This window comes from Nycticebus coucang, chromosome 12 (genome assembly GCF_027406575.1).
Source record: "Nycticebus coucang isolate mNycCou1 chromosome 12, mNycCou1.pri, whole genome shotgun sequence".
NCBI classification, from domain to species: Eukaryota; Metazoa; Chordata; class Mammalia; order Primates; family Lorisidae; genus Nycticebus; species Nycticebus coucang.
The window spans coordinates 60675258-60687896 of record NC_069791.1 but is presented as its reverse complement, the minus strand read 5'-3'; the positions used below and the strand labels follow the sequence as shown (position 1 = coordinate 60687896).

At 51.7% G+C, this 12639-nt stretch overlaps 1 protein-coding gene across 1 annotated transcript; it reads left to right on the top strand.

Moving 5' to 3' along the window:
* Positions 1 to 9163: 9163 nt before the first annotated feature.
* Positions 9164 to 12639, top strand: TMEM121B (transmembrane protein 121B). Its single transcript, XM_053556954.1, has one exon. It carries the CDS (start codon positions 9199 to 9201, stop codon positions 10948 to 10950), a length of 1752 nt encoding a protein of 583 aa, XP_053412929.1. The 5' UTR covers positions 9164 to 9198; the 3' UTR covers positions 10951 to 12639.

Below are 12639 nucleotides of genomic sequence, written 5' to 3'. Positions count from 1 at the left end.
TTTCTCTCCTTCATCCTGGTGGTCTTCTTTCTTGTACTAGGTGAATTTCATGGTGTAACATTTTAATTCCTTTAATGATTTTTAAACAACATTTTGAGTTATTGGTGATTGGTTTAAGGTTTGTACATATCAGCTTATCAGAATCTACTTTATATTTATACCAACTTAATTCCAATGAGATATATATGCTTTTTCACATTGCGGGTGATATTCTTATATACGATATATGCATAACATATTAAAATATCTATCTGTGTCTCTATCTGTATCTTTTTTTTTTTTTTTGAGACAGAATCTCACTCTGTTGCCCTTGGTAGAGTGCCATGGCATCATCATAGTTCACAGCAACTTCGAACTCTTGGGCTCAAGCTATTCTCTTGCCTCAGCCTCCCAAGTAGCTGGGGACTACGGGCACCCAACACAATACCCAGCCAGTTTTTTCTTTTTTTCTATTTTTTGTAGAGACAGAGTCTTACTTTATGGCCCTCAGTAGAGGGCCATGGCCTCACACAGCTCACAGCAACCTCCAACTCCTGGGCTTAAGCGATTCTCTTGCTTCAGCCTCCCGAGTAGCTGGGACTACAGGTGCCCGCCACAACGCCGGCTATTTTTTGGTTGCAGTTCAGCCGGGGCCGGGTTTGAACCCGCCACCCTCAGTATATGGGGCTGGCACCCTACTGACTGAGCCACAGGCGCCGCCCCCCAGCCAGTTTTTTGTATTTTTGGTAGAGATGGGGTCTCACTGTTGCTCGGCTGGTCTTGAATTCCTGAAATCAGGCAATCTTCCCACCTCAGCCTCCCAGAGTGCTAGGATTACAGGCACAAGTCACCATGCCCAGCCTATATCTTTTTAAAATATGATTTCTGGTTCTCCTCATTTGTTTCTGTCAATTGAGTTACCATATCTGGTGTAATTTCCTTGCCTTAATATATCTGCCTTCTTTATGCTGTTATTGTCAAATATATTACATTTCTTTTTTTTTTTTTTGGTTTTTGGCTGGGGCTAGGTTTGAACCCACCACCTCCGGCATATAGGACCGGCGCCCTACTCCTTGAGCCACAGGCACCACCCAAATATATTACATTTCTATATGTTAAAATCCCAACAATACAATTATAATGTTATTTTATGCAATTGATTTTTAAATAAATGAAGAGAAGGAAGGAGAAGAAATGTGCAATTACATTGATGCCCACATGCTCACCTTTGCTGGCCTGCTTTTTTGTGTGGATTTGGATTACTACCTTGTGTCACTTGCTGTCAGCCTGAAGAACTTCTTCCAATATAGCATTTCTTATAAAGTAGATTTGTTAACAAGTTCTCTCAAGTTTTATTTATCTAGAACTGGGTTTCATTTTCATTTTTGAAAGATAGTTTTCGTGGTTATAAGGTTCTTATTTACTTTTTTCTTTCAGCACTTTAATGTGTTATCCACTGACTTCAGGCCTGTACTCTTTCTGAAAGGTTAAAGCTGTTCATCTTAGTGGGGTTCTCTTGTATGTGATGCCATTTTTCTCTGCCTGCTATTAAGATTTTTTTTCTTGTCTTTAGCTTTCAACATTTTGACTGTGATGTTTCTCATCATGATATCTGTGTTTACTTAGACTTCGTTGAGCTTCTTAGATGTGTAGATCAATATTTTCATCTAATTTGAGAAGTTTTCAGACATTACTTCTTTTTTTTTTGTTTGTTTTTGTTTTTGTTTTTGGCCAGGGCCGGGTTGGAAACCGCCACCTCCAGCATATGGGGCTAGTGCCCTATCCCTTTGAGCTACAGGCGCTGCCCTTCAGACATTACTTCCTTATTTTTTATTCATTTATTTTTTTAGACAGAGTCTCACTATGTCACCCTCAGTAGAGTGCCATGGCATCACAGCTCACAACAACTTCAAACTCTTGGGCTTAAGCAATTCTCTTGCCTCAGCCTCCCAAGTAGCTGGGACTACAGGTGCCTGCCACGACACCTAGCTATTTTTTGGTTGCAGCTGTCATTGTTGTTTTGGCGGGCCAAGCTGGATTTGAACTCGCCAGCTCAGGTGTATGTGGCTGGTGCCTTAGCTGCTTGAGCCACAGGCGCCAAGCCTTTTTTTTTTGTTGTTGTTGTTAATAGTTGTCATTGTTGTTTAGCAGGCCTGGGCTGGGTTCGAACCCACCAGTCCTGGTGTATGTGGCCAGTGCCCTAGCTGCTGAGCTACAGGCACAGAGCCTTTTTTTTTTTTTTTTGAGACAGGGTCTCACTTTGTCACCCCCAGTAGAGTGCCCTGAAGTCATAGCTCACAGCAACCTCTAACTCTTGGGCTCAAGCAATTCTCTTGCCTCAGCCTCCCGAGTAGCTGGGACTACAGGTGCCTGCCACAATGTCTAGCTATTTTTTTTTTTTTTTTTTTTTTGTAGAGACAGAATTTCACTTTATCGCCCTCGGTAGAGTGCCGTGGCGTCACACAGCTCACAGCAACCTCCAACTCATGGGCCTAGGCGATTCTCCTGCCTCAGCCTCCCAAGTAGCTGGGACTACAGGCGCCCGCCGCAATGCCCTGCTAATGTCTAGCTATTTTTAGAGACGGGGGTCTTGCTCTAGCTCAGGCAGGTCTCTAACTTGTGAGCTTGGGTGATCCGCCCACCTCAGCCTCCCAAAGTGCTGGGATTATAGGCGTGAGCCACTATGCCCAGCCAGCTCCTTTAATTCTTTAAGCATAGTTTCTTTTAGTTCTTTGAACATATTTGTAATGGCTGCTTTCAAGTCTGTCTTCAAAGTCCAGATGTCTACTAAGTCTAACATCTGGGCCCCTCAAAGGCAGTTACTGTTGCTGCTTTGTTTCCTTGTGTATGGGTCACACTTTCCTATTTCTTTGTCTTGTAACTTGTGTGGAAAGCTGGACATTTAAGATAATGTTACAACTCTAAGAACTGATCATAATCCCCACCCTTCACTCCCCACACCCCTGGATTTTTTTCTTATTGGTGTTTGTTTAATGACTTGGCCAAAAGACCTCCATGAAGTCTCTTTCTCCTGCAGTGTGAAGCCTCTGATGTCACTTCTCAGAAGATGAAGGCTGGACATGCACAAAGTCTCTCTCCCACCGGGGATGATTGGGGTCAGCTAGGTTCTCTTTGACTTTCTCTTACCCTAATATTCTTGTTAAACTCCTGGCTAGCCTGCCTTTATTGGTCTCACGTCCAGTTGTTAGTGTCCACTAATTGCTAGCTGATTGCACTATTATTTTTGAGAATGCCTCGGAGGCATAAACTGATTATTTCTGGTCCAATAAAGTTGGGTCTCTTTGTAGGGAAGGTTCTTGAGACCAGTCTTTGAGGCTTGGTCTGACCCCAGTAGGGCTCTTTTTACTATCTCTTTCCCTGATTATCTTTGTTAAACTTCTAGCTGATCTCTCTCTCACTTGTTGCCATCATGGAGCTACCAGCCTCCTCTAAATTACTGACCACCGAGATCTCCAAAGTACTCTTAGGCTTGAATTTCCCCATACTGTGTTCCAAATAAAGCCACTCTCCTAAGGTTGAGCTGCAGAACTCTAGTTTTCACCTGTTTCTACTCCTGGGCAGAAACTGTACCATTGTTCTGGAGCTGTGCACAGTGGCCTTCTTCTCTTGGAGTGATAACACCTTGTCTGTGAATGGAAAGGGGATGGGGAAGAGGATGGTAGCTTTGGATCTTTATAGCTTACGGGTCGCTACATGGAACCTCTGGCCTATACGTGAGCTGAGACAAGGTGACTTGGCACAATGATGGAAATCGCCTCTATCTCTACTGTCCCGTATCATGGCCATTAGTAACATGGCATATTGAGTACTGGAGATGTGGCTAGTGAAACTTAGGAATTGAATTAGAAATGTTAATTAATTTAAATTAACACTAATTTACATCATTTTAAATTTATACATCCACACGTGGCCAGTCCCCACTGTATCTCAGTGTGTCTTACTGAGATAGACTACACACCCAAAGGTACGTATAGGATTATTTATTTCACTCACCAGTTTGAGTTTGAGTTTTTTTTTTATTTATGGGTCCAAGAATTTCCCTTAGTGTTTTGTGAGATTAGCTTGTGTTTAAAAGGATGTTATTTTTTTTTTTAATTTTGTGAGACAGAGTCTCACTATGTTGCCCATGGTAGAGTGCCATTGTGTCAGAGTTCACAGCAACTTCAAACTCTTGGGCTTAAGCAATTCTCTTGCCTCAGCCTCCCAAGCAGCTGGGACTACAGGCGCCTGCCACAACACCCGGCTATTTTTTTGTTGCAGTTTGGCAGGGGCTGGGTTTGAACCCACCACCCTCGGCATATGGGGCCAGTGCCCTACTCACTGAGCCATAGGTTCCGCCTGTGCCCGGCTATTTTTTTGTTGCAGTTGTCATTGTTTTAGCTGGCCCGGGCTAGGTTCGAACCCTCCAGCCTTGGTGTATGTGGCTGGTGCCCTACCCACTGAGCTACCGGTGCCACCTGAAAGATGAATACCACTTGAGTGTGATATTTTATTTAGAGTTTTTTGTAAGCAGGGGCATTTTTATGTTATTTAGTTCACAATATTGCCAGGACTAGATCATAGTCTCTGCCTTCCTTTTCCATTCCCTCCAATCCATCATCTCTACTACAAACCAATTTTTCAAACATGCAAATCTGTTCATGTTACATTTCTGCTTTCAAGAATTCCCTATTCCCTCAGAATGCAGTGCAAGTTCAGCCTGGCAGATGAGGCCCACCGTAACCTAGCCCCTACCTACCCTGTTTCCCCGAAAATAAGTCTTATTTTAAGGTGTGCTCCCAAAGATGCGCTAGGTCTTATTTTCAGGGGACGTCTTATCTTTCCTGTAAGTAGGTCTTATTTTCGGAGGATGTCTTATTTTCGAGGAAACAGGGTAGTTCTTCAGCCTCATCTTTCATTGCATATTCTTATACTCCACATTCAAGCAGTACCAAATATTTGTAATTCATTGATAGAGGGTTGCTATTTCATACCGTAGGCCCTTTGTTCATCTTGTTCCTTGATTCTGATCCAGCTCCACCTCCTCTCTGCTAACCACCATCTGCTCATCCCTCAAATCAGCTCACATGTCCCATCCCATATGAAGGCTTTGTGGACCTTCTAGTCTCTGTGTAGAATTTGGACATAGTGTTTATAATTATTTATTGCGCTTTATTGCTCACATGTCTATCTCCCTCCTAGGAAAGAACTTTTAGAAAAATCTCTGGAACCCCAACTCCTGGCTCAGGGACTGATACAAGGAGTTACTGATGCTGGGATTCCCCCTTTGTCCCAGGGGTGCTGGCATCACCAAGAGGCATCCCTAGGGCAGCTGCACGCGCACATAGCTTGGCTCCAGGTATTGAGGAGCTTGGACTTGGCAAAGATGAAGTATCTCTCTTCAGAGAGCTCTCTAAGTAGTTTTGAGGCTTCAAGCTCCTAACAGGTGAACGTCACAGACTCATCCTTCTTCAGTCGCAGTTCCCTGGCAGCTTCCCTTTCTCTGAGAGTCAGTGTTTGGTGATTGGGTAATTGAGAACCAGAGGTCCCTGTTTGTGTCTCCTCCCATCTTATGTTCACATAGGGAGCAGCTGTGGGCCCCCCACAGTCTTCTGACAGTTCCTTTGGATTTATTCTTTATTCTTACTTTGAAGGTGAAAGAGGGCAGTAAGAGTGAACAGGGAATGGCTCTGTGAAGGGGCCATGACTCTGCACTAGGAAAGGACGGGCCTGCCCCTCTGAGCCTCCCTTTCCTACTGAGTTGACTGGGGCATTTCTCCCTCCTCCCATCTCCTGCTTCTTCAGGAAAGCAGGGGAGGTGGGCCTTCCAGTCATAAGAGGACAAGAATGTTAAGTGGCCACAGAAGCCTCATCCAGCGTCCAGCACTCAACAGGTGCTCAAGGAAACATTTTCTGTTTTGTCCCCATCTCCTTGAATACCCTGCCATCTTGGGTTTCTGAGGAGAATTGGTAGCCTGGTGAAGGCACGGGGCTGAGGGGCAGAAGTCTGGCTCTGGCCCTAATTGCCCTTAACTAGCTGTGTGCCTTGAGTAAGCTGCTCTCCCCCAGCTTTTGTTGCCAGGTGTTGTGTGTAAAGCATCCAACTTAGACCCTAGGTGCTTACAAGTGCTCGGCCCCAATTTCCTTCCTTTTCTAGATCCTTTTGGGATGTTTGTACTCACTTTTTAGACAAGAAAGTCTTTTTCCTTCCTTCTTCTCATTTTTGTCACATCTGTATCACATCTTTTTTCTTTTTTTTTGAGACTGAATCTCATTCCGTCACCATAGGTAGAGTGCTGTGGCATCATCATGGCTCACTGCAATCTCAAACTTCTAGGTTCAAGTGATCTTGCCTCAGCCTCTGAGTAGCTGGGACTAAAGGCATGTGCCACAATGCCCAGCTAGTTTTTTCTATTTTTAGTAGAGACAGGAGTCTCGCTCTTGCTCAGGCTGGTCTGTAACTCCTGAGCTCAAACAATCCACCCGCCTCGGCCTCCCAAAGTGCTAGGATTTCAACCTTTGTATCATATCTTTGACAAGCCCTTTCCTGGCTGAAGCAAAGACTGTATGTGTACAGAAGGCCGGAAACAATCCAATGTAAAGAGCAGATTCCCTCCATACTTATTCTGTTCTGTACTCTGACTTCTCATCCTGTGTGTGGAATGTTATTCAGCAAGGTCTTGGGCCTGAAGAAATTGGACTGACAGATGTCCTACAGAAAGTTAATCTGACTGATTGACAATCAGAAATGCAAGGAATAACTTCAAAGGACTGCTAAAATTCAAGTAATGGGGAGGAAATCTGTGCTCAGGAAGGCACCTGAGGGAGGAAGGGCATGGCCTGGCAGGGGGAACACCCTCCCTCAAGAGGGGACAGGGAGACAGGCTCTTCAGTGTCTCTCAGGAGTCCAGTTCTTTGCCAAAAACATCAGCTGCTTTTGCTCCTTCAACTGCTTTACTAACTTGAGCAGGAGGCTTGGGCTGGCTTCCATGGTAGCTGCTGGCTGGTGTGTTCCCTGGGGGACTGGGAGATTGGCTATAATCACTCCCATTAGCAGTTGGCAGCTCCCAATCCACTTTTTTTACCTGGACTGGCTCAGCCCTGACAGCCCTGACAGCTGGACTTGCTGCGTTGCACACACAAATGCAGGCTGCATCCCCTAAGCAGTTTATTCTCTACGTTGTCTCATGTGGGTGGCCTCAGCACCAGCTGGCACAGCTGAATCTCTCACACCATGAGGCCTGGGAAGACAGCTCCAAGAACTAGTGCTCCTAGCCATAGCAACTTTGCTCTGGGGCATCGACCAAAGTGCAAAGCTGTGGGAGAGCAGAACTCTAAAGAAATCCAGCCCCAGAAAACAGCCCCTGGTGGCCCACACTGTGAATGAACTGTTCCCTGGGAGGTTAGGACATGAGTGCAGTGAAATTCTGATACCACCAGCTGCCTTTACCTGAGCACGGCACCTGAGCTGGGCACTGGACTGAGCCCTTTACACACTTGATCTCTCATAATGCTTGCAACAGTGCTAAGGGAGATGTCATTCCCCTTTCACAGATCGATAGTCTGAGGCCCAGAGTGGTGAAATACCAAGCTGAGGCCACAAAGCTGTGAAATGTCAGGGCTGGGACTGCCAGCCCCAGAGCTCCTCCTCTCACCATTGCACCTGATCTGCCTTGGGTAATGACTGGACACAGAACTTTCCAAAGGCGGTATGTCCTGGGGGAGGAGGAAATGGTGCAAGCATCTCCCATGGATTGTGCTGACTGACCTCGAAGGGGCCAGAGAAGGCAGGTGCAGCTGCAACTGACCCTCATTCAAGAGGTATTTTTAGGGGCAAGGCCTGGGCAACTAAATATTGTGGGGTCCCCTGCCCCACTCCCTATGCTGCATGGTGTTATCTGGGCAAATGCCTCTGACAGCAGCTTCAAAGGTAATGACATCAGGGCAGGAAACACACAGCCTAAAGGATGTGGAAAGGAGAAAGGGGCAGGCAAGCTTCCTGGCCTGCTGTGTGGAGCTGGGGGTGGCCTGTGGGCATTATGTGTTTGTTTTGAGCTCCAAAGGTTCTAGGCATTTCCCCTGAAGCCCCTAAAGGTGTCAATTCTACTTTCTGCCTTGCTGAGTTGCACAGAAAGCCAGCCCTGGCCATGAATGAGCTCCTGAACTTGTCAAAGCAGGGCTGCTGCCACCATCCATGGGACAGCACCTCTGTCTACTGAGGCAGGCTGTAACTGTCACCATCATCCCCTTTGTGCTTTAATTTTATGAAGGTGCCCATACTTCTAAATGCCTGTTTTTTTTTTTCCTCTCTGCTAGATACATCTTCCTATTATTTCCAGTTTTCCAATTCCTGCTTTAAAAACCTTGGAGAACACCCAAAGCCCTACTTAGCTGGAGCCACTCGCCCAAACCTGTTACTCATGCGGTTATTTTCAGCGAGCTTCTCCACCCACTGGAACCAGGGGCCTCCCTGACGGTGGCTCATGAACCCATGTAGAACTGTGTCCTTCTTTTCAGTAGGGCCAGACTCAGTTTTTATGCCTTAGGGAGAGGTTGAGGACAAGTGGGGAGGCGGAAGCTGCCCTGCTGGCGCTGAAAGCTGTGCGGATCAGGCGCAGCAGCCGGAGCTTGTCTCTTGAGTCTGGCGCTTGGAGACACGGTCTACACCAGACCAAGGCCCTCCAGTCACTAACGCTGCAGCGGGGCAGACGCTGTTTAGGCGCTGCGGACTATCCTCCCGGCGTCTCTCCTAGTTCGAGAGGCTGCCTGCCCTCCCTGCTCATCCTCCAGGACCACCGAGCGCCCTTCCCCAACTCTGACGCCTGAGCACCCGGTCCGTCTTTCCTTCCTGCTAATCCGGCGAGCCAGGCTTTCCCCTTCCCTGGGCTCTCCTCCTCCTCTCCCCCTCGAATCCAGTCCTGGTTTCCCCGCCGCCAGCCTCCCTCTCTTCGCGGCTGGGCTCGCCCCCGCCCCGCCCCGCCCGCCGTTGCCGAGGCCCGCTCCGCGCCTCCGCCACCCCCAGCGCCCGGCCGCCCGGGTCTCGGCTCGCCCAGTCCAGTGGCTCCAGTCCGGATCTCGCTGCTGCCCGACCCGGGTACGAGTCCCTTCCGCTGGGGAGGTGGAGGCGGCGGCCGGGCCCCGATCCCCACGGCCGCCGCGCCAGCCTGGGCTTGGCGGGGAGGGAGCAGCTGGGCAGCCCCCGGAGCCCCTCGGAGGACAATGCACCCTGCGCTCGGCCACCCTCGCTCCGTCTCGTCCTCGTCCGGCTCCTTCCCTCCGGCCCCCGCCGCTGCGCGGCTGCAGCCCCTCTTCCTCAGGGGGGGCTCCTCCCGCGGCCGGAGAGGTTCGGGCGACAGCAGCACCAGCACCAGCACCAGCCGGGCGGGAGGCGGCGGCAGACGCGGCGGGGGCGGCGGCGGCTCCCCCAGCAGCAGCACGGGCGCCGAGCGAGAGGACGACGACGAGAGCATCAGCATCAGCAAGCCGCTGGTGCCGGCCGCCGCCGCCGCGACCCCGGGACCCCCGGGCCAGGCGGGCGCCCCGACCGCGGACTCCGCGCCCGCCGCCTTCTCCTCTTCGGCGGTCACCTCCTCCTCCACCTCCACGCCCACCTCCTCCTGCAGCATGACCGCCGCGGACTTCGGCGGGGGCGCGGCAGCCGGGGCCGTCGGGGGTCCCGGGAGCCGCTCGGCTGGGGGCGCGGGAGGCCCCGGTGGGGGCAGCAGCACCTCCTGCTGCTCGTGCTGCTGCTGTTGCTGCCGCCGGGCCCGGCCGGGCCGCAGGAGTCGCCGCCGCTGCTGCGCCCCCAGCCCCGGGTGCCGCTGGGGTTACCAGGCGCTGTCCGTGGTGCTGCTGCTGGCTCAGGGAGGCCTGCTGGACTTGTACCTCATCGCGGTCACCGACCTGTACTGGTGCTCCTGGATCGCCACCGACCTGGTGGTGGTGGTGGGCTGGGCCATCTTCTTCGCCAAGAACAGCCGGGGCCGTCGGGGCGCCGCGGCGGGCAGCGCCCACAACCACCACCAGCACCACCACCACACCGCGCCTCCTCTGCACCTGCCCGCCGCCTCTTCTGGCCCCGGGGGGGCCAAGGCGCGCAGCGGCCGCGGGGCCCCCAGCGGCTCGGGGGGCGGCCTGACGGCGGCCGGGGCAACCGGCGAATTCGCTTTCGCCTACCTGGCTTGGCTCATCTACTCCATCGCCTTCACGCCTAAGGTGGTGCTTATCCTGGGCACGTCCATCCTGGACCTCATCGAGCTGCGCGCGCCCTTCGGCACCACCGGCTTCCGCCTCACGATGGCGCTGTCGGTTCCGCTGCTCTACAGCTTAGTGCGAGCCATCAGCGAGGCGGGCGCCCCGCCGGGCTCGGCCGGACCCCTGCTGCTGCAGCCCCAGCAGCACCGCGCCGCCGGCTGCTTTCTGGGCACGTGTCTGGACCTGCTCGACAGCTTCACTCTGGTGGAGCTGACGCTGGAAGGCCGCGTGCCGCTGCCCGCGCACCTGCGCTACCTGCTCATGGCCGTCTACTTCCTCACCCTCGCCTCGCCGGTGCTCTGGCTGTACGAGCTCAACGCCGTGGGCCTGGCGGCTTCATCCTGGGGCCAGACGTCGGGACCCGGCAGCTGCAGCCGCCTTCTGCGCCTGCTGGGCGGCTGCCTGGTGGACGTGCCCTTACTGGCGCTGCGCTGCCTCTTGGTGGTGAGCTACCAGCAGCCCCTCTCCATCTTCATGCTCAAGAACCTTTTCTTCCTCGGCTGCCGCGGCCTGGAGGCCCTGGAGGGCTGCTGGGACCGCGGGAGTCGAGCCTCCTCCAGTCGGTCCAGAGGGGGCTATGGTGCTCCGCCTTCCGCCCCACCGCCACCTCCACCGCTGCCACCTCCAGGAGGCCCCCAGCTGGGCCACTGCATCTCTGAGAATGAGGGGGGCGCCCATGGCTATGTCAATACGCTGGCTGTGGCCTCCCAGAATTGAGGGGTAGAAGGGCAGGGGTCTTGCTTTTGAGTTGGAAGTCCCTGGGTCCCTTGTCTGATGACCGCTTCCACCCAGATTTGATCAGTCTGTGTTTAGCAGAGGTCACTGTTAGTAAGGCTAAGGGCCTGTGTGTCCATCCTTTTTACCAGAGTGCACTCCGGCGCCGACTGCTTGGGAGGGGGGTGACCAGAGTGAATGGTGAGAAAGATCAGTCCGCTTACCCTGTTCTCCCTTCTCCGTGTCCTGCCCCAGTCCCAGCTTTCAAGGGGCTGGAACCTCTGCTTCTTGCTTTTCCCACTTCTGTGCTAATTACCGTCCAGTAGGGGGAAGAATGGAGGAAAGAGGTTCCCAGCTGGGCTGCTGCCCCCTAGCTGAGCTTCCTTCAGGCTGTGGTTAGAGGCCCTTCCCATGCCTTGGAACTCTTCCCCTGATGTGTCTATTGGATGTTTTCAGGGTGGTAGATACAAAGTGTATGTCTGTGTGCCCCACGTGCGCATTGCTGTTTCCTTGTGTCTACCCTGTGGCCCCTTGCCATGGGTAGGAGAGCTGGGGAGGCCTCTCCCCATACTCTACCCCTCCTCTTTTCTGCCTGCAGTTGTGATCATGAATTCCCAGGAAGAGCGGCTCCTGGGAGCTGCTCACCAGGAGCTTCCTCACTCCCACTCCTCTCTTCTTAGCTAGGGGCAGGAGGGGCCCATTCTTAAGGACCAAACTGCACCCTTTCTTGGGTGAGTGAGCATTTCTACCTCCGTGCTTTCAAGTTTTGTCGCATCATGTAGTGATGCTACTTGCAAAAAAAACAAAATACTCAGTAGTTGTATTCAACATGGACACTGGATCCAGCTGTGGTTTGGTACCAGTGTTAGTACAGGGTCTGTGGAGTATCAGCCATTGGCTTGCCTGCCTTCTCTTTTTCCTGCCGCACCCACAACTCTTACCCTTTCCATGTTTTGGTGCTGGCTTGGCTAGATCTTGGTTCAGAGCAACAGATTTGGTGGAGTTCCTGGATAGATGTAAAGTTGGGCTTCCTATGGGCCCAGAGGAGTAAGAAGCCCCACTTCCCATCTGTCCTCTCGCTAGGAAGCTTGGTGTAGATCAGAAGGGGTGGTGGTGACCTTTTTCTTCTGCTCTGGTTAAGGGTCTCACTAGGGACAAGCAGGCTGTGGACCTTCCCCAGCAAGCCTTTCCCCGGTGTTTGTCTTGTTGAGGGTGCTGGCGAGCGACATCCAGGGGTTATGTACTTACAGTCTTGACATCACTCTTGGACTCTTTGAGACAGGATAAGTGTTTTTAGGGAGCTAAGGGTGCAGGAGGATTATGGAGCCAGGCCAAGAAATACTTTCCTCTAGTCTCAGTAGGATGGGGTGGAGAAGAAACGCTAAGAATGTTTTTGTCCCCTTCTCCCTTCATGTGCTTGGGAAGTTTTATGTAGTATAATAAACCCTGGACAAGGGACCAAAAGACATGGATTCTAAGGCCGGGTGCAGTGGCTCACGCCTGTAATCCTAGCACTTGGGAGGCCAAGGCAGGTGGATTGCCTGAGCTCACAGGTTCAAGACCATCCTGAGCAAGAGGGAGACCCTGTCTCTACAAATAGCCAGGTGTTGTGTCGGGCATCTGTACTCCCAGCTACTTGGGAGGCTGAGGCAAGAGAATTGTTTGAGTCCAAGTTTGAGGTTGCTATGAGCT